The sequence below is a fragment of the Phallusia mammillata genome, chromosome 8, assembly GCF_965637545.1.
Source record: "Phallusia mammillata chromosome 8, kaPhaMamm4.hap1.1, whole genome shotgun sequence".
NCBI classification, from domain to species: domain Eukaryota; kingdom Metazoa; phylum Chordata; class Ascidiacea; order Phlebobranchia; family Ascidiidae; genus Phallusia; species Phallusia mammillata.
Genome location: NC_137259.1, coordinates 4,501,985 through 4,523,433, shown reverse-complemented (window position 1 = coordinate 4,523,433; position 21,449 = coordinate 4,501,985). Strand labels below are relative to the sequence as shown.

The window sequence follows — 21,449 nt, the reverse complement described above, 5'->3', positions numbered from 1 at the left end:
TGACGCAATAATAGCATTGTCTCTGAAAGGCTTTGAACCTTTATTGGGCGATTGTTAAGATTCCTAAGGGTTTGCTTTAGGTAAAGGTCTAGTTAAAACGTGGCATGCTATAACAAGGTATGTTATATGCAGTGAAATAGTTTTACACATTGCAACAAGAAATATGTAGCTTGGATTTGGTCATTTAAACGGGCAACACCTAATAGCGGATATCAAGTAATTAATTGCGGCAATTGTTTTTTGATGTTTGTCAAGATATAAAAAGTATTTGCAGAACGGTGGGTTACAACGTGCCGGCCCTGTTAGCACGCTAAAAGGGTGAAAACCTTAACTGTGGTAGTTTGGTACACAAACTATGTTTTGTCTGTCCGTTGTCGGGGCGTAACCTTTAAAACACAATAAAGGTACTAATGTCGTAATTCTCCTTTTTATGGTGTTTTACACGAATAAATCAACAATAAAATGTATTTTAATACAAACATATAATGATATTAGGTGTAAATCCACCACAAAATGTCTTTTTTGCCATTACAAACACAACGTTGTATGTGTACCAATTAACACCAAAACCCATTCAGTGCAGAAAAGAACAATTCCGCCATTTTGTGTACATCACGTGATCTTAAATCGTCCAATCACAGCAAACCCTTGTGTATTACCTTTCCACATTGTCAAGAGCCACCTGCAGCACATTGCAATCACGAAAAAAGTGGTTTTGGAAATAAAGGCAAACGAAACAACTTTACCAACCAGGCTATTGCTATTCTATCTACCGGTAACACGGCTTAGTTCGATGAAATTTCCATCAAATTGAACATTACGTGTAGGAGGAGACGATGTTGTAGGGCCGTCTATAAAAGCAAAAATAAATACAGTAACCAAAAATAGGCGCCTTATACCACCGTCCAGGTATCAAACACGTGAAATGATGACCAAATTTTAGAACAATATTTCTGTCTTCAAAATGGAACATTTTAAAATCTCGCCTTTGCTTGGAGTTTCTTCGTTATTTATCTTTCTGTGGCTCTTCGCGTGTTTGTTGGCTTTGTGACTCTTCAGTAAATGGGCTGTTCGGCCAGCGTAAGTGCATTGGTCACATTTGAACGGCTTTGACTGGTTCGAGCTGGAAAAAAAAGAAAGTTAAAAACGATAAACATAAAAAAGAATGTTTAGTCGGTAATTTACTAAAGTTAAAACTAATCAGCTATACATTAGATAAACGTTGAAACTGTCATAATGACCATATTCGTGCACAGTGCACAATAAGTCATTATCAGTGCAGCTGGTGACAAGACATTAGTCGTTTTGGCTAGTGTAGTGATGTCTTGTCCCCTGCTGCACTAATAAGACCTCTTAGGTCAAGCAAAAACAATGCATTGTCTGAAGCTCATTTATCATGTAATTACTCCATGATTTAATATTATTCAGTTTGTAAAATTCCCGAAAAAACTAAAAACACCGGGACGTCTTACATATGTGACGTCATTATAAACACTTTGTAATTCTCAGTGCTAAAATACTACAAAAATGAAACATACATATCCCTTAAATATAATATGTGGGGTTTTTACTTACAGGTGGGTTTCGTTGTGTTGTGCGAAGACTTGTTGCTTCTGTGTCATATACGTACAATCCTTACACAGAAACACAGTTTGTGATGGGTGTTCCTCCGCTAGGTGTCGCACAGTGTTCTGGCGGTCGAGAAAAGATTGGTGACACAACTGCGAAAGAAAATGACTAATGTATGAAAAAAATGAGTAATTAATTGATAATGAGCAAAAAAAGCTTGTGACATAGTATAACAATGTTAATTAAAATAGTGAAGAGTTTAACCGAGCACCTAGTATTCAATATGAGATTCGTACATAAAAACTGCAACAAACTGTCCAAAGGTAACATATTCACCATACCACACGTACATATGGCTGGCAACCTTTGGCTTGGTGAAACCTAGCATTACCAATACAAAATGGGGCTCTGGATACCTCTTTACACAGATCTATTCATAAGTTTAATGATAAATATAACGGCCGTAAAAAGAGACATTTTTTTTATTGAGAAGTTTTTGCAAATGTCGAATACCTAATATTTTGGGCAAATGTGTATTATATTTCAGCATAACAGCATCAAAAATGTCAAACGGTCGTATTACATTCGCTGGAGGGCAATAAAATCTGATATATTTTAATTTCGTGACGAATAACGTTTCAACAATAACAGTTGGGACATTTTAAATTTACCGCGTCAGACAGACATATGAAGACATTTTATGTTGGCACAATATTGGATTGAGACATCTGTTTTGCAATTGTACATTTTTATACAGTGTTTTTGTGAAAAATACAAATGTCGGCAAATTTATGCACGTTTCCGAACAAATGGAATAACAAAAATAAAGGTAGTGCTAATCAATAAAGCAAAAAGCTTTTTTTACAGTAATGGAGCTGTATCTTTGCTTTTTCATTGGATCTATTTATATTTTATATCTCTTGAATTGGTGGCGTTAATTTAGATTAGAATAACCCATTGAGTTAAGCCGAGTACAAGCAACGCCACACTCGATCATGTTGGAGTTAATTTACATTAAAAGTACGCAGTTTTGTGTTGAGTAAAATATATTACACAATACCAACTGGCTTTGCCACTAAAACGTTTTTGGGGGGCAAGGTATTATTGAAATTTGCATTGCATTATGCACCGATTCTCAAACTGTGTGTGAATCCAGATTTCCAAGGGCACCGCTAAGTATTTAGGCTTGATATTGCGGGTGTGCAACAAAACAACGCTACCACTTTGTTATCTAACCGACATTTATTTCGTTGCTAAAATCAGTCTGGCGTATTGTGTGAAAATGGTACAAAAAGTGGTTTAATAATTTTTTTGGGTCTGCAAGGTGTGCTTACAAAAAAGTTTGGTAGCGGACTGTCACCATAAAAGAACCACAGGTAAAAACCATCACCATAGTCAAAAAACGTTTTAGTTTGTGTTGGTCGTATAGGCGTATTGATTTCAAGTCAAAACAGTGCCTAATACTTAAAACCTGCCATTTTAGCGATGCTTTGACAGCTAGAGACGAATTCTTAAAACATACTCACATAGATTCATTTTAACACTTACCACACAAACGAACTGCGAGTCCCTGATTGCATGAGTCAGTGTGTGTTTATGCAAGCTTTCTTTGAGGTTTGTACGATAGGAGCATTGTGGACATGGGTATCTCATCTTATCGCTTGCTATGTGCTTGGATAGACGATGCCGCCGTATAGAGGCACTATTCCGGGATTTAAAATCACATTCGTTGCACTGGTAGACCTAAAAACAAGATATTCTTTCGTAAAATTGGTTTGTTGATAGGGTAGTAGTGGCCCAGTGGCCCAGTGGCACATTTGTTATTAAATCAGCTCATGTGGAAAATCTACTAACACCACACCTTACGTCGGGCCCACATTTTTCTAAATTCTTATAGGTGGCGCAAAGTTCACTAACGCTCAAAAAAATGTTGACAGTTGGGGCTACATGGATTAAAATAAGGCATTATCATTAAAAATTCAATAAAACGTAGTTCTCTGTCTATTTTTGTCAAACACTTACTTCCTAACTTTACCCCTCTTTTTTAACTTTACCCCTCTTTACCTGCTAAGTTAATGATACAGCTCTTTGCGCCACCTATCGGAATTCAGCTAAATATGGGGCTGGTATAACATACTTTTGGTGTTATTAGGTCTAGCAGCTCTTGGGGTTCAGTCTGGTTTTATTCTATGTAGTGGTCACATTGTCAATGCAATGTTACAATGTGTAACATGGATAAACGAAACAAACCGCAAAGCTAAACTCTTTAGTACAGGGTTCTGAACTAGTGACCCACAGGACGTCCACTGCATTTGGTTATAAACTAAAGAAGATTGTATATTCATACTGATAGAATATCAAAGAATTCTGTTGCCAGCTAAAATGCATGTTGCGTATGCTTACATCAATCTCATTAAAAGAAGGAATGGTCCATGATATTAGTTTTACTGGGTCGGTAGTTTGAGAACCACTGCTTTAGTATTTGGGACACTAATATTCAACTAATAGAGCTACAAAAAAATTGCTGACAAACACAGTCTGTCCATGTCGAATATACCTGAAGTGAATTAATAAAATAAGAGCAGCAATAAAAGGATTTGTCTATTTATTATAACAAGACTGGTGCATATTGGATTAATAGCACATGTTGTAGTTTTTGCCATAGCAAGTAAATATATCATTATTTATATTTTGCTGCAACATGGAACAGCCTTTTGTATTCTCACAGTGTCTGTTTAAAAGTTCCCAGTAAAACACAGGGTTTGGGTGTGGTCACTATTGAGCTGAAAAGTCAAATGAGTTGCAAACTGGAGACACCAAAATTACTTAGTACGTAAGTGCACAGTAATACCTTCATGTGGTTCATGGCTTTGTGGACATCCCATTCATTTTGATTGGTAGTAACAAATCGACATTGCCTGCAGACCAGTTCACCTGGTTTTCTATGCTTCATAACCATGTGCTATAAGTTAAAACAAATATCAAAAACACATATATATGTGATGATTTTATGCACATATAAATCTTGTTAATCTCATAAGTGATTTGATAAGCTTTTTATGCAATTAAATGGATTATGCAACAAGGCAATTGTTTTTAACAAGGCCATGGTGAGGATTTTTGATTCTTGTGCAGTAAAACAGATTATGCAGTTAGCCAGCATGCAATTAACCAGATTTGAATGTCTCAATGCTGTATGATCCATGCAATGTATAAGGAAGCCAATAAAATGATAACTTGCTATAACAAAGGTAGTGATAGACACAAAATCACTGTGACTAACCTGTTTAAGATTTTTATGGTCCTTCGTGCTAAAACCACATCCCTCGAACTTGCACTTGTAGGGTTTTTCACCCGTGTGGACTAGCATGTGTTTGGTAAGGTGATGTCGCAATCTAAAATAAACAACTTTATTTAATTTCCAATTGGCCAACACACAAAAAACAGTTCTAAGAGCAAAAAAAATACACCCTAAGGCTCAGATTATCCTCTCCAAATTATAGATATTTTATTACTGAGAAATATGCCATGCACATAAGGATCATCAATAAATTATTGTAGATTTTGAAATATTTGCCTAAGATTTTGAAAGACTTAACTAAAGCCACAATTCCACATAAATGCCAACCATAAGTTGAATTTCATATGACTTAAATAAAAGTATTATGTTCTACTGTCCTGTAATAAAACTTACAAAACCCAGTAAACACCAAACCAGGGGTGCTGTGATTTACTATGGCAACTACTGGTAAAATGGCTTAGTCAAAATGGTGAACCCCATCATACCCAAATGACAAAAAACGTAAAACAGGGCTCACAAAAATTCTCTTAAGGCCAGTTATCTTAGGTACAAATCGCATTGCCTTGTATTCCATTGCAAATTTGTACAGAAATGGTAGATCACGAGAGTTGGACTAAATCAAAAGTCAATCTTAACTACAAAAACGCATAGGCGGACATACATATTTTTATATGTCATGCAATCTATCATTAATGTATTGAGCACCCCTGGGCTAAACCATGTGAACCATATAAGCTATAATGAAACTTACTTAGCCACATAGTTGCAGTGTTCACAGAAAAAACATTTGTCATTTGGGTGTACAGCTGCCACATGAGCTTGTAGTTCTTCTTTGCTGCTAAACTTTACAATCAGCTTTTGTTTCGCACTGCTACAACTTTTACACACAAAACTTTGCTGGTGTCTGCTGGTCATATGCGTGTCAAAGTCAATCTAAAAACAAATTTTGTTTGTTTTATGAAATTACTAAATGTTTAAGTTTAGAGAAGTGGTACATATAGTGGTATGTGGTCAGAAATACACACATCTTATTTGTTTGACAACATTTAAAAAAAAAGGTTTTTATGAATAAGAAAAGGCAAAACACAAACCAAGCAAAATCAAACTTTAAATGTATGTTGTCTGAGAAACATAAAAAGGTTTAAAAACTAAACAAATGTCAAAAAGTAATTTAAATTAATAAAGTTTCATACTGCCACGATAGTGCATGGTTTTTTACAGTAAACAGTACGAAAAAAGTAGATCATTTTTTGACACATTTGTTTGCAAAAAATTAAGGTTTTGGAAAGTCTGTAAAATTCAAAAGCTTTATCAAATAAAATTTTATACCTGGTTGTCACAACTGTAGCCGCAGATCTGACACAAAAACTGGTCACTATGAGCAACCATGCGATGCTGAACCAGGGCATACTTGGACATTGCGTTGAACCCACATTCATCGCATAAATGAAAGCCACCAAGATGTGCAAATCGCCTGCAAACAATATTAAACATACTGATCCATGGAATATACAATTCAAATTAGTGCTGCAGAGTAGTAGTTTCAGTCTTTAAGAGTCTGATACTTTAGGAGGCTGATTTGGAGACTTAAACTTAAACTAAATTTCGGCTTTTGGTAATAACAGTAGTCAAATTTTAACTCATTTTTAAGGGATTTTTTTTCATTGGGGTGCATTGGAAAGTTGCTGTGGTTTTTTTTAAACTCTAAACACAAATGGCAACATTTAGTAGTCACTAGTCAAACTTTACAACCACTAAACATACAGATACTCACTTATGGTTGCAAAGTGCAAATGAACTTGCAAAAGTAAGATGGCAGTTGTCGCATTCATGTTTATCTGGTTTATTGTGGGTCTGAAACAAGCAAGTTGGATATGTTAGAAAGTTATAAAACAAAGCTTTACCAAAGATATGCTGTGACTGGGTCCTGTCACACTCTAAAGTCCGAATCACTGGTTTTCAAACATGTGAATGAAGTTTTGTTCTATTACAATGTAATACAGCCACTGGTTTTAGCAAAGGTTTAAAGTAGTTATAATCGTTTTTGCAGTGTACAGAAGATGAAAAATTTGATGGGGGTCAATTTTTACCTGGTGAAGATGCCCGCGGGCCAACGTTTTTTTAAAAATTAGAACACAAATATACAGCATTTAAGGAAATTGTGGGATTTTGTTGCGTCAGAATGCTGCGCACTTCCTTTCTTCTGGTGAATAAAGTTGCATGGTAAGCTTTTGCGTGAAGTGGCAAGTCGCCAAAACCTCCAAAACACAATCCAAACTATGGCGTTACATATGCAACACAATTTGAAAAAACAGCCGCGGGCCACATAAAATGCCGCCAGGGGCCTCATTTGGCCCGCGGGCCCCACTTTGGACACCCCTGGGTTAAGGCCTAACAGTGAACAGGACAATGCAACTATACACACTATTATAACAATTAACAAAAACTCGCACTGAGCATTTTGTCCAATCGTAGGCCACACAGAAATTGCTTAGATATATACCTCCATATGGACCTTCAATCTATGCCAGTGGATGTTTGTATAATCGCACATAACACACTTAAATGTGTTTTTGTGATGGGACAGAATGTGCATTTGGTACTCTTCATCACTTTTGCATCTGTTGTATATAAAAGTTTAATTTAAGTGCAGTTGAGAACCATATAGTTGAGAACCAGAACCATATACACACAAATCTGTAAATAACCACACGATTTTCTTAACAAGTGGGTACAGTTCGGCAATCTCAATGCAACTAAACAAATTTTGCAATTAACAGGATTTGTCCATGTTTGAAAGTTCAGTCCACTTACCTAACTCTGCACTTTGGGCAAATTGTTAGTTGTTTTTGGTGCATTTTTCTACAGTGGCTTTCTAATGAATGTTTCTGTTTATAAGTTTTTTGACATTCAGGACACTTGAAAGATTTTGAACTGTCCACAACTTCAACTTGTATTGGTTTGTCCACCTCATCAACTTTTCCTACAAAAATAAAATATTGTATTAAAAATATTAAGTTATAATATTTACAATCAATATAGTTACCATCAGTTGAGCTACACATGGAAAACAATATCTAACCACAAAATAATACATTTCACATACCTGTATTATCACTGATCGGTTCATCATTGCAATTACCTTCAGCTTCATCAACATCATAGGCCTTTTAAAACAAAAAAGAATTAACTTGAAGGCAATGAACTAATTTTATCATAGAATTTACTTAAACAGACAAAAGTATAACTAATATTATTATATGTTCACAATTAAAATTTTTTTCAATGTGTAAAACTAATAGGGCACATGACACATGACAAAAAACTGAACGAAGAAAGTTTGCAGATATGTTTTCCAAATGCATACCTTCTTTTTGTTTTCATGTTCGTCAGTCAAAGGAGTTTTTCGTTTCTTATTTCTTGTCGTAATTGGAGATTTTGTGGTAACGGGAGTTGATTGTTCTTGCTCATCAAGACCTGTAAGTATTGGATTTATGCAAATTTAAGTAAAAGTTTTTTCACAAAAAATAAACAAAGAATTATATACTTCATAAAATCAGTTTCGTACTTTTGTTTTCGGCTTGAGGCTGAGTAGATATGGTACTGTCACTTTGCGTGATGTCCTTTCCAACCTAAATAAGCAGACTCTTTAAATTTTACACAAAATATATTAGTATAAATTGTTATGCTTACATTGGTGCTATGTGTGCTTTTTACATGAGCAATCAATTCTTCTTTGGACGAAAACTCAGCAAAACATTTTTTGCACTTGTAAATTATCGACAAAAATGCATTTAAGTCATCATCTTGGTCTTCAAGCTTTTCACTGTTCATACTTTCTTTGACTTTGACCTTTCCTAAAAACAACAGGTCAAACTCAAAACCGCGAATCCTGACGTCATCACTCACAACCGTTGATTTGAAAAGTCCCAGGGTACTCCCCGTTACATAAAGTTGGAAATAGGTTGTTTACTTTATTCCTGAGTTTTAGTTTTTTTAACTCTTTAAATTTTGAATTCGTAATTATGCAATAAGATCTATTCAATTATCGTATTTTTTGTGAAAAGCAAATTAAAAACCTGATTACTAGGTTTTCTAAATTCATGCGCCATTGCTTCTGACGGAAAATGTGCCCATATAGATACAAGTTTTTATTCGGATTGTGTAATATATACACTTGGATCAGGAATAAAGTTTAAGAATATATGTTTCCCCAATATTCAAGTGAATTGTTTCATTGTGCGCTCAAAAGTTCCAACAATTTCAACCTGTGATTTCACGTGACTTGACTCATTTTTGGGGTATGACGTCACAAGTCACGTGCATTTGTTTTGTTTTCGTGTCCTTTCCGTCTTACTTAAGAAAGTCGTCTTATTTGCACAAGGAAACTATTAGTGGTACAATCAGACGATTCGTAAATTTCACTATTTGTAACGGTAAAGACAGATCATTTATGATCAAAGTGGAAAAGTAAAGAAGAATTTAGCTAACTTGTCAGAAAGAATAACAACAACATTCACAATTTGGACGAAAACAGCAATGCAGAGTTCCCGACCTGCTAGACCACCCCCTCCTAACACAAGAACAAGAGATGAAGCAGTGGTAAGTTTGCATTATAAATCTTTACCCAATGTTTACAGCTTTAAAGGGCTCTGCACACCAGACGCGGTTGACGGTGGCGGCTAGCGATGTCAGCGCCAGCGGTTGTTGGCGGATTTTGCGCGTAACGTTTGACGCGACGTTGGCCCTTCACACCGGCAGTGCGGTTGCCGTCGACGACTTTTGTTAAAAAAAACTGGGTCAATTGCTTGACATGTTCAGTGTTTCTACGTCTTAAGAAAGTTGCTACAAAATTCCGTTGGGTTTATTTTGTGACAAAATATAATGTTGATCATTATTCCACGGTTAAATGTTTCCAAAAACAATTACAACAGCAACATTGCATTAAGTTTACTTCTGTCATTGCTGTTGAAACACACTTTCCTGTTTTACAGACACTATATGTTTCAAAGTTGGCAATATAATAGCAATAAAATAAATGAACACATTTTAGAAAACACAAGATTGCAGAAACGCAAATAAAACAATCATATAACAACATACAAAAAAGCTTAGATGTAAAAGATGCATGTACATAAACTTGCACAATCACAATGATGCTAGATGTTGTCAAATGCGAGAAAAAAAATTGTATTCTTTGGCTTGTGACAGACTTCTGAAGTTTGTAACTTCATCAATTTGCTCTGTGATGTTGGATGAGGTTTCTATCGGAAAATTGCTTTCTATAGTATGACCAACATGTCACAAATTCATAACTTGAACTCTATGGAAATATATGGAACAGTTGATCAGCAGAAACTACATTTTTATTCAAGTATACCAACCTGGAAATCCATATACAGCATTTTCTTTTCTTGCCATGAAGTTTATTGAACAGGTGCACTGGAGTTGTTGAATCAGTCATAGACATGTAGATTAGGAAAAGTTCCTACAGTTCTGCAACAAATCATAGTTGTTAAAGGAACAATACATTTAAAATTTATACCATAAATTTACCTACACATAGGCTCATATGAATAGTGTTTCCATCCTGGTAAGATTTCAACAGCAGCACCTCTCTTGTACTTTTCTTTTTGCAAAGTAGTGGTTACATAATTACAAAATCATTTCATTAAAAATGACCAGTTAAATTAAAAATGACCAGCCCAAGACTAAACAAAAAGCTGTGAATAAAAGTTCTTTAAACCACTGGTAAGAAAATTGTAGTATGTTTGTGTTCAGTATTTAATTTTAAACTGTTTACAAAAATATTAAACGAGCATTTCAAACTAATTTGCTAAAAACAGCCAAAAAACAATTAAAACAAGACAATTTGTACCAATAATATCATTACTTCATTGACTCCATTCTTATTTTCCTGGTAAATAACATTAAAACAACCCACCTTCAAACAAAAAGACCTAAATCAAGCAGAAATGCATCATAAACAAATCGAATACCGAGTTTTTCATCCAGCAGTCTAGCGCGGCTGACGGAAAAGTTAAATCCGATTTAACTTTGCCGTCAGCCGTTTCAACCGAGAAAATCACGCCGTCACGGCAAGTCGCTGTCTGGTGTGAATACCCCGTCGCTTGCCGTCAAACGCAAAAACGCGTCGCTATCCGCCAACCGCGTCTGGTGTGAATCTTGCTTAAGGTGACTTATTATTATTGTTCTGCAGGAGCAAAAATTTGCAAAGGTTGATGAATGCTACAATTCATCAATGTGTCACGTGACAAATGGACTTGTTGCCGATGAAGATGGAAATACTTCAGCTGCAATTAAACATTATGTGAATGCTTTGTGTTGCTTGGAAATGGTAAGTACTCTGTTGAACTAAAATCATTGTGTTGAGTTTTATGAGGTTGGTGAAACAAATTGTAGCAGCACAATTTCGCCAAAATAATCCTGTCTGTAGAATATGGCAGCTGTATGCGTGATTTAAAAAGAAATGTTAAAAATGTTTGCCCACCAATTTTTGAGGATTGCATGCAGAAATTGCACCAGCAGGCGCAAAGCAAGTGATATTGGTAAAAGCAGGACAATAAACAGTGGTACTAAGTACCGCATAATAGCGCATGTTACCGCATGTGACCACATGTTACTGCATGTGACGGCATGGTATACCGCATGTTATCACATGACAGGAAGTTGTAAAGGACTTAAATATGCTTTTACGGAAATATAATTTTGCGGACTTTTGAAAGCGCTGACAGTTAGAGCTATTCGGGTTGGGTGAGGGTTTGTAAATAAAATTACACTAGAATTTGGTTTATTTTACCCTTGTTGGGCTTGTATTTCCACATTTCACATGCAATGCAGTATTTTAAGCGAAATAACATGCGGTCACATGCGGTATTTAGTACCACCTGACAATGAATTATCCTTTTTTTTCACCAAAGGGATTTAATTGTCCTGCCTTGGCCTACATCACTTGCTTTGCCTCTGCTGAAATTGCTCTTGTATGCGGCCTTGAGGGTTGTGTATGTGGGACATGTTGGACCTCCGTGCCCAAGATCTTATTAGGAACTTGTTGTGGAGACTGGAAAATGATCACCTTACTGGAGATAGCTGAAATCTAAATCGTTTAGGGCACAAATGGTGGATAGATGGAAAATGTGTTGCAACAACATATTACTACACAGAAAATCACAGTACGCCAGGCCCATTGAAGGCGCCATACCGAATCAGCCGGTCACCAAGCATTCACCGCCATATGGCAAGGCGTAGGCTAGAAAAATCTAGCCTGCGGTGGGATTCGAACCCACAACAGGAGTCTTTCCGGGACTCGGACTCGGAAGTGCCTTGATCGCTGGTCTGCATAGACGCTTCAGGGCTGATCCCAGTAATGAATTTATGTTCATCTTAACTATTACTACACAGTGTTTATATATATATGACTAAATCACTAAAAAATTTAGAATAAAAGTTTAACTCAGATCACTGTAATTGTCCATTTAAGGTTGCACTGCACTATTATAGAAACTGAAGTTGGATTGCCACCGAAACTAACTGTTTTAACAGGGCATTGGTATTGAGTTACCAAGGAGCCGAGACAGACCATGTATAGCTGCTTGGCAACGGCAAGCCAATATGGCACAAGCACTTGAAAATGTCCGATCCAGATTGTATGAGTTGCAACAAGGTCCACCAGTAAGTTAAACAATGTTTATTTAATGTGTTAGTGCAGTGGTTCTCAACTGGTGGTCCATGGAAATTGGTCCACACTCCACAGGACGTCCACTAAATTTTTTAATAAACTAGAGATGATTGACTTCTTGAAAATCAGTTTTTAACAATTATGTTTTAAGCCCAAGTAGTAGTTTTGTATGCGTACTTCCATCTTGCTCAAAAATAAAATAGTCCATGATATTATTTCTACTAGAGCAGTGGTCCATGGCCTGAAATGAGTTGAGAACCACTGTATTAGTGTGTTTATAGCTACTTTTCAATTTACTCAGCATACACATAAACAGTTATTCGTTTTGTGCAAAAAAAGTTCTGATTGTTTTGCTGATTTTAGTTTTTGGGTTTTAGTATTTTCTTTTCGACATTTTCGATTAAAAAATATATGCAGAAATTTTTTTCTGTATTTTTTGCAGGAACCCACAGCTCCATCATACTCAGAGGGTCTTCCTGAAGGTCATTCTTCATTGATGGCGTCTTCATCAGGAAGTCCTGCATTTCCAAGTGTTAGTAAAGTTTTGTTGTAATTTTGTAAAACCAAGTTCCGCCATGCAACCAATAAAAGAAAATTGACAATTCATTTTTGGAATTCCCTTTTGTTATCTTAATGTAGATGACTCCTGTTAATTGCATAACCAATTAGCCAAGCCTTTGCAAATGACCAAATGATTGTCTTAGCTATGGTTGGGATATATTATTTCTATGCAATTCAATGGTTTATGTAATTAACCAGTTTTGTCTGTACTTAACCAAAAAATATCATTACAGCCACATTTGAGTTTATGTGTATATGACATCTCCAATTTAATCAAAAACATCACTGCCAGAAAACTTGTGTATAAAGAATACATGATACAAACATTTTAAAAATTACTGTTGCACTTGGGATGGTAACAGTGATTGTTGAAACGCCTGCATGGTGTATTGTTTATCCACAAGTTTTCTGGCAGTTATGTTTTGATTAAATTGCTATTCAAGTCCGGGTATAGTGTTCCTAAACATCTCCAATTCCTGAACAAAAGAACTTGGTTTATACAGAATTCTTCAGCTATGAATGGTCTGTCAACTGAGGATGCTGTGGAACTTCTAAACATTCCAAACGGTGTTCAGTTGTATTGTGTATTCGATGGATCCACAGTTAATGTTGCTCCACCCTCCTACCCTTCATCCCTTCAAATATTGTTGTTTGATAATGAAAATTCAAGTCAACCTGGTGCTAGTAATTCTTCCAGGTTGGTATGTTTAATCACATGTTGTGTGGCTTTGAATTTTTGCTGTAAGTAGCTCTCGACCATTTGTAACTTGAAAAAAAATATTTTTAAACATAAAACTGTCTTAAAATAAAAAAATAAAGGCCTTTCTGAGTAAAAAGAGCACCTTGGATTTTGTTACTATGTGTAAAAGCGGTACCTTGCAATACACAACATATGTGGTCAAATATATTTATGTCGCTTTAAAAAAATTAAGGAAACTTCCAACATGTGACAAATCAACTTTATTGAACACCTTTTTAGGCAAATTATTTTTTTGTAAAATTACACCTTTGGAAACTGTTTTCTGCCATATTTACACCTGTCGAAATTTCCAAACACGATGTATTCAGCTTTAAAGGCCAGAATTACAGGCAATACCATGTAACAATAAAATTCATTGTATTGTTCAGGCCTCCTGCATTCATTCAAGTCGGTGAATGGGTGTACCCCTTGATCCCAGGCCAATCACCTGTGCTGAAGTGTGTTAATGGGGCATATATGTTTCCTAATATTACTGCCACAGATACAGTACAGCCTGGGTCAGTAGGACTGGTCATTTCATCAGCACTGGAACCAACATACAGGGAAATGTTTGAAAACATTTTGGAGAATTTTGCCGTCTTACAGGTAAAGATAATGTTTTGATGTTGTTTTATTTCACAGCTTGCAGATGCTAAATTCAATAAGACCTAAAATGGTGCAAACTGCAAAGTATAGGTTTTTGGTTTAAACTCAACCACTGGGCAATCTCCTATGGCCCAGTGTTGTGTTATGTGATGTAACAACCAGACAACAAAAATTGTTGTGTGATGCAACTGTACTTATTTGTTTGCTGATAAAGAATTGCAAACGCTGCCCCAAAAATTTTTTTAAAGACAGAATTACCGAAAAATTCCGTTGTAAATACACGGGCAGCTATATTTGAAACCTGAATCACTTTTACTTTCCGCCGTAACACATTACTTTAAAACTAAATCGTTGTTAAAATAGCTGTTTCGGCAAATCATCCTTTAGTTAGGTACATATGTTATCGGACGCTGGGAACACAAAGAATTGTGTCAAGTGACTATTTGCAAACTATTAAGATAGAAACTACAGGTCTTATATGGGTTCAAATACTGCACATGGGCGCTGATGATCAAAAGTCACACCCCCGGTATTTTTGAAAACTCTACACCCATGGTGACAGTAGTGTGGTTGTAAGTTTTTGTAAACTACAGATACAGGATCATGCCCCTGATGGTGAACCAGTGGTTGATCTCAGTGCATCTGTGCCATGTAATAGAAATCAGGAACAAGTTGGAGATATGATGGAAAAAGATGAAGAAACTTCGTTGAGCCAAAAAGTTGCTTATGGTATTGGCAAAGGTAACCAAGTGTTTTTTCTGCACTAAATTTTTTTGTAGGGTGTCTATACTGCTTGTGAAATAAAGAGGTACAAATTTTATCATTGCTATCAATCTAAAAACAGTCCCAAACTGGTGCAAAATGCTACATATATTTCAAAAATTGTTTTGGAATTCAGGATGCAGTATTGTACTTGCATTTGTGTTGTAAAGCATTTTTTTATATTTCTTGCTCATTAATACATAACTCTTTTATAGCCTTATTTTTTGTTGTTAAAATATAAATACTCTGTTACTTGTTTACTGTTAATAGGCCATTAGAGTCACTATATCGACTATATATTTTTGGACCAAAACATATGCCTCATGTCATACTACCTTGTATTTGTGCAAAAAATTGAATCTTACTGTAAAATGCAATGTTTTTTAGGTGCTGGTTGGTTGAGTTGGGGTCTTATTAAAGGAGCTGAAGTAACAACTAATCTTATCAAGCAAGGAGCACAACATGTCCAGAAAAACATCAAACCAGATGAAAAACCAGCAGAAGTGAATCCTAATCTACAGAAAGGACTCTACTACACAAATGAGGCAGCAAGTAGGCTACTAGGCTGTGTTCAAATTTGGTAATGATATGAAATAAATTTATGCCAACATCTAATAGTTTTATTAATTAAAGAACAGAATCAGAAACACAAAAAGCAAAATAAGTACAAACATTTTGTGTGTGTGTCACAATTTTTTGGGAACTGTTCTTGAATGAGTTAAAAATATGTTTTTATATTTAACATTACAAAATAAATTTGGCAATTAAGGGGCTTATTTTCTGTGCAGAAATCACTGTAAAGGTCAGTGCAGCAATGGTGAAAGGTCTCACTATAGTTGCTGGTGAAGTAGCAAAAAGTGTGGCACCTCATATTAAATCTTATGCTGACTCTGTACTTCCGAGTTCTGTCACCGAGAAACAGGATGAAAGTAGTGAAAGCACCATGGATGGAATAATAAATGTGACTGGTGCTGGTCTAGCAGGTTTGTATGTTTTCTAACAGTATATAAACCACCCAAATTATTTTTAGGTGGTTAAGAACACAAAGTTATAAGCATCTGTTTTACCTCATAAGACTATGTGCTCATAATTTTTTTGTATAGGTTTTGGTACAGTTTGGACAAGCTTGGAGCATGCCGGTCTCGCTGTAGCGAAGTCTGTGTCATCTGCCACTGTCAGCACTGTTCAATTAAAGTAAGATGAAATTGCTGTGCATAGTAACTTTTTTACTTAAAAACATGCAATATGTCTAAAATTTTATGTTGTCAAATTGTATTGTATGTAACCAAAAAATGCGAAGTTTTTCTCCACTGTTACTATTTTACTCAAGCCTATCTATAGTCAATAGTTTTGTTAGGTAGTGTAAATGTTCAGGTTTTTTTTTAAGGTTTGGTTTGGGTGACCGCTAAGTAGTTTTAAGAGACCGCAAGTGTTTCATTTAAATACCAAAAAATAGCCATATTTGCTTAATTTCCAAATTTTGGGAAACCGCAGGAGAAATTTGACTGTTTCGGTCCCCCAAAACACCTTAAAAAAACACTACTAGTGTTTAAGCAAAGTTGTCACACAAATGTTAAGTCTTTTTTGTTAAAACACATGTTTTAAAACACCAACTGTTGCAGTCACATAAATTCATTAACATCCTTCTGGCCAATATACTGTGGTACCAATGTTGTGGCGATCTTTAAACCTTAAGACGGTGACTGAAAAAGAATGCCAAAACCAGGTACAAACAATATATTTGCCAGAACAGCGGTATTGGGTTAACAGGTTTTATAAATGTAAACAAAAAATATGAACAACACTGTAAAACTCCTTTTTATGAACTATTAGATATGGCGCTGAGGCTGGCGAGGCCACTGGAAATGCTATGGGTGCAGGCGTGAACCTTTGCAGAACTGCCTTTAATATTGACAACCTGGGAATCAAAGCAATTGCCAAAAGGACAGCCAAGGAAACTGGAAAAGAATTCTTGAAGGGGTATGTTAAAGAGAAGAAATCAACAAATATTGAAGGAGTCACTGCAGGTGATGATGATATGGATGTCAAAACTGAATTAAAAGAGAGCAAGGCTGTTAAATTGAAAACATAGTTTGTTTTGAGGTGTTCAGTAAATTCATATGCAATGTGTCTGAGTATTATGATGAACCAAGCTATAAGTAATCTGTTAGAAAAGTATGTCGTGTTGCCACATAACATCTACCATGCCTTGTCAAAATTTTAGTTTTTTAGAACTGATTCGTTCCAGCGTTTAAGCCTTCAGACAGTCTGCTTGACACAGAAAACTGCCTTGTATAAGCCTATTATTAGAACTTATATCTTAATGTGAGATTTAATCATGTAACTTACTGATTTTGCTCTCCAATATTCGGTACCAAATATCATTGTTCCAAAAGTGAATCTTCTTGTGAATTTATTTACCTATTTTCCTTTGCATCGGAAAAAAATACTTTTTGGTGATTTGTGCACAGAAGTCCACTGTAACATTGTAATGCTTATGCGGTCTGTATGCTCTACTTCAATGTAGCATGAAATGTGTGTAACATTTGCCTATTAGTAACTTCACACAACAATTTGTCATCTGTATGTACAGTGTATCACTGTTTATTTTAACTTTTTCTTTTTAACAGTTATAGTTTTTTTTTGTTTCACTTTTGTTACCTTTAAGAAGAGCCTGGACTAGATATGTTATGATTACAATCAGTCTGTTGGATCATCTTGTGTTTGATTTGAATGGAGTTTAATTCAGAAGGTCAGAGCAATGATTCTGGTTTAGAGAAATCAAGGTGCCAAGGCAAGATTAGAACCCACAAGCTTGTGAACACGGGGCAGTTGCAATGACCACTGTCCCATCTTGCTGTAAGCCCGAACGATTAGGAAAATGTATTTACAACTGAGTTTAGCTAAAAAAAACACTTATTAGCTACCAAGAAAGCTATTTAAACTCTCAAACTATACATGTATTTTATGAACGCAAATACTTACTTCATCACAGTAGTCCTAAGCAAAGCATGAAAAATATACTTGAAGAATTAAGGGCACATCAACCATAAAAGCTATAAAAATACTTTTAAGAAAAGGCAACTACATGTTCTGGAAAAAAAAAACACACACTGTAAAGTAAACAATACAAAAATAGGGATTGTTTGTTTGTAAAATAAATACATGTCTAGTTGTCGAGCTGGCATATGAGGGCTACACCTCGTCCAATCCAGTGGGATTCTGGTTTGTCAGTGACCAAGGTCATACCAATGACAAAGTTGGTTGAATGACCAGTGGTGGACAGCACTCCTCGGCGTTCAGTTGTTTTGTACACAGGTGCCAAGTAACAATTCTTCTCGGGAATGTCGCCCTGTACAATGCAAATAAATTGCAACTAAATATTATCAAGTTGGATTAATATAGGGTTACCATATCTGCATGAGCAAAATTCCAGACTGTTTTAATAAATATCTTAGGCAAAACCAAACATGTGTTATCTAGCATGTTGTTACATGTTACCAACCCAAACAGTCCAATTTTTGACAAAATAGCATTACTTTCACAGAGACAAAAAGCACAGTTTTGTTTCTTAATAAGTTACAAAACAGAAAGTTTCCGGTCCTTTTAAAAAAGTATTTTTAGCTTTCAAGATGCAAAAAATCACCAAATAGCGATTAATTCATGCTGATGAGTTTTGTATGAATGTAGGCAGCATCATGCTGAAATTCCAGACATGTCCGGGAAATTCCTGATATCCCTAGATCAGGCGTGGGCAACCTTTGTTACTGTAGGGCCATTTAAAAAAGTCAAAATCGGTCGAGGGCCGCACATGTGCATCACACAAAGTGATTTTGTTTTGTTTCTTACCAAATATGCTTAACTGCAAGTATATTTCGTATTTGATTCTAGCCACATTTTGCCAGATCGCAGAAAACTACCGCATTAATCAGCTCAAAAGTATGTAACAATTGGACTCGTTTGCCAGTACTTTTGAAATCCAAGCGTCTCTGCGGGCCGCACAAGCTTTAATGAGATCAATGTGATGCAAAATTTTTACTAATAAGGATACAGGTCAACAAACATCCATTTTCATGTATGTTTTACAATTCATTTTCAATTCTCTAATTAAGGTAAAAGTGTATAAAGTAGTAAATTAAAAATTGCTACTACTTTGCTTAATGTTTTGAATTCGAATGACTTGAAACTTCCTAACAATGTCAGATTGTCATTTCAAATATAAAACATAAAAATTCAATGTGTTCTTGATACATATTGGCAAACATCGGGCACAATGAAAAAAGAACCAACCTTTTTGATCGGGACCAGTAGGATCTTTGGCATGTAGTCATACAATGCTTTCGGGATTGATTCGGCCAATTTCTTAGTTTTCCTATCCCACCTAGCCCCCTCCAAGTAAAGTCCATACACATAGGCACCTTAATATAAAACAGAATTGTTTTTTTTTGTAATGATACTATCCACTGTTTTGTGCTCCATAACATTTTAACGTTATGCAGCTATTTACAGCTGGGTGAATCATCAGTGCAATTGTGTGGTTATGTGTTCTTTCACCAAGCGAAATAAACTCAACCCAACTCAAAGCAGAATATTTTGATGTTACTGCCTTGAATGAACTTCTAGAAAATAAAATTCATCCACCAACAATTTTACAAGCACAATCTTTTTAAAAACATGACAGACTTAACAAAACATCCATGAATTTTTAAACTAAAAGCACTATTTTTGGGTCCAAAAGTAAACCATAGTTTAACAAACCTTTTTGAATAAATCATACATAAAAGGATGTTTTGTTGAAAAAATTAAAATACATTGTTGTAAAAATAGTTGGTTTGCCCTTAATGGAAGAATGACTGAATTTGTTGTGCTGTCTGCATCATTGCAATTATGTTTTGACATTTCTGATTTTTAAGTATAGTTTTTTGAACAGTATTCAACAAATTGGTTTGAGGAAATTTAATTATGGTTTCTTGCTCAGAAAAACACTGCTGAGTGTGACAAGTAAAACAACCTTTTGCAAACTAGTAACCGGGCTATTTTAGCTAACTAATCAAGTATTGTTATGTTCTTACCATCCTCTGGTGGTGTCTTGTATTCTTTGTCATCCAGCACAACATAATCAAAGTTGAGTAGATCAATAGGAATGGTGTATTTACGGGCGTAGTTCTGTCTCACACCAGTCAAGAATGCTTGAGTAAAGAAGAACCCAGAAACCCAAAACTGTGGTGGTGGACCATTGTCGAACCACATCTGCAACATCATATTAATAAACTTTGTTAAAGGTTTCATGGACAATAAGTCTCAAAAAAGAATCAATTTAGGTAAAAATATGTGCGCATACAGTTTCTTATCAGTACTTTTTGTCTCATTTTGTAAAATAGGTTTGTTTCTAGCGAAGCAACTTCATGCCTTTTCATAAATCAGATATTGTGACTTGCAATATAGTTTTTTCTTATTTCTGAACTAACAGTGTTATTCATCAATTATAATATTTTTAATCAAGATTCTTTGTTTTACAGGCACTAGATATACCTATATTTACTAAAGTTTAAGCCACAACATATTTACTAAAATTCAATATGTTGTCTTAATGACCAACAATAAGACAACATATTTATATTTTTACATGTTGATTTCAGGACAAAATCAAGTCTGTGGTAACAGCCTAGTTCACTTTAAAATATTATGCAATTAGTCATGTAAGAGCTTAACTCCAAAATCTCAGCTGAACTTCATGTTCTACTGGCGGACAATAATGAGAAAAGGTGCTAAACTAATGATAAGCCCCTAAGACAAACATGTGACCTTTAATGGGGATTAAAAGTACCTGCAGAAAGTTAAGGCGCTCCAAGAAGTCGTTCACATATCCACCAAGGGGTTTCAGACTTGGATAAGATTTCTTCATCCACATTTGTGGGATTTTACCTTGCAGTATATTGTTAAGCACTTGTTCAAGATCTCCACTCATCACAACCAAACCCTAAACAATAAGAAAAGTAGGCTATGAGATTTCACACCTAGTTTATATTTAACTTTACAAATTTGTGTGTTAAAACCTAGGTTGATATGGATACAGTATTGTGGCCAGGCATATCTCATAACCTTTCCTTTTTGTTCACCCAGTAAATATATACAAGTCATCCACTGTTTTAACGTCCTATACAGGGCGTCTTCATCAGGGTAATGTTAGCTACCCAACACAGTCGTTCTTA

At 35.4% G+C, this 21,449-nt stretch overlaps 3 protein-coding genes and 1 long non-coding RNA gene across 5 annotated transcripts in view; 1 reads left to right on the top strand and 3 right to left on the bottom strand.

The window, feature by feature from the left end:
• Nucleotides 1–451: 451 nt before the first annotated feature.
• LOC145205287 (zinc finger Y-chromosomal protein 1-like) lies at nt 452–8,837 on the bottom strand. Its single transcript, XM_080077975.1, has 16 exons — nt 8,564–8,837; nt 8,439–8,502; nt 8,238–8,347; nt 7,977–8,037; nt 7,685–7,853; nt 7,374–7,491; nt 6,645–6,724; nt 6,200–6,344; nt 5,622–5,803; nt 4,853–4,964; nt 4,421–4,531; nt 3,118–3,312; nt 1,576–1,721; nt 987–1,123; nt 751–851; nt 452–682 (listed from the first exon to the last, which is right to left on the bottom strand). Exons 1-15 carry the CDS (start codon nt 8,702–8,704, stop codon nt 766–768), a joined length of 1,857 nt encoding a protein of 618 aa, XP_079934101.1. The 5' UTR covers nt 8,705–8,837; the 3' UTR covers nt 452–682; nt 751–765.
• A 343-nt stretch (nt 8,838–9,180) lies between these two features.
• Nucleotides 9,181–17,950, top strand: LOC145205288 (spartin-like). The gene is made up of 11 exons (XM_080077976.1): nt 9,181–9,472; nt 11,091–11,228; nt 12,434–12,562; nt 13,012–13,101; nt 13,634–13,827; nt 14,259–14,475; nt 15,069–15,216; nt 15,625–15,789; nt 16,026–16,220; nt 16,341–16,431; nt 17,071–17,950. Exons 1-11 carry the CDS (start codon nt 9,410–9,412, stop codon nt 17,327–17,329), a joined length of 1,689 nt encoding a protein of 562 aa, XP_079934102.1. The 5' UTR covers nt 9,181–9,409; the 3' UTR covers nt 17,330–17,950.
• Nucleotides 9,725–10,613, bottom strand: LOC145205128 (uncharacterized). Of its 2 annotated transcripts, none has more exons than XR_013853600.1 (3): nt 10,427–10,613; nt 10,255–10,366; nt 9,725–10,193 (listed from the first exon to the last, which is right to left on the bottom strand). It is a non-coding gene; the product is annotated as an uncharacterized LOC145205128 (long non-coding RNA). The 2 variants fall into 2 exon arrangements; XR_013853599.1 differs by having other exon boundaries at nt 10,431–10,613.
• Nucleotides 17,951–18,175: 225 nt separating the features above from the next.
• The window catches only part of LOC145205289 (dynein axonemal heavy chain 7-like), a 51,315-nt gene continuing 48,041 nt past the window's right edge, over nt 18,176–21,449 (bottom strand). The window contains exons 75-78 of the mRNA XM_080077977.1: nt 21,065–21,217; nt 20,310–20,487; nt 19,528–19,655; nt 18,176–18,589 (exon numbers count right to left, since the gene is read on the bottom strand). Of these exons, the coding sequence (XP_079934103.1) occupies nt 18,407–18,589; nt 19,528–19,655; nt 20,310–20,487; nt 21,065–21,217 (642 nt within the window). The 3' untranslated portion in view covers nt 18,176–18,406. The remainder of the gene's footprint in view (nt 18,590–19,527; nt 19,656–20,309; nt 20,488–21,064; nt 21,218–21,449) is intronic.

Coding starts and splice junctions, on each gene's coding strand:
- LOC145205287 (XM_080077975.1), bottom strand. CDS start 8,704: ATGAACAGTGAAAAGCTTGAAGACCAAGATGATGACTTAAATGCATTT. Junction 8,038..8,237: donor AACATGAAAACAAAAAGAAG/GTATGCATTTGG, acceptor TTGTTTTAAAAG/GCCTATGATGTTGATGAAGC. Junction 3,313..4,420: donor AAGCCATGAACCACATGAAG/GTATTACTGTGC, acceptor TCTTGTTTTTAG/GTCTACCAGTGCAACGAATG.
- LOC145205288 (XM_080077976.1), top strand. CDS start 9,410: ATGCAGAGTTCCCGACCTGCTAGACCACCCCCTCCTAACACAAGAACA. Junction 11,229..12,433: donor CTTTGTGTTGCTTGGAAATG/GTAAGTACTCTG, acceptor CTGTTTTAACAG/GGCATTGGTATTGAGTTACC. Junction 15,217..15,624: donor TGCTTATGGTATTGGCAAAG/GTAACCAAGTGT, acceptor AATGTTTTTTAG/GTGCTGGTTGGTTGAGTTGG.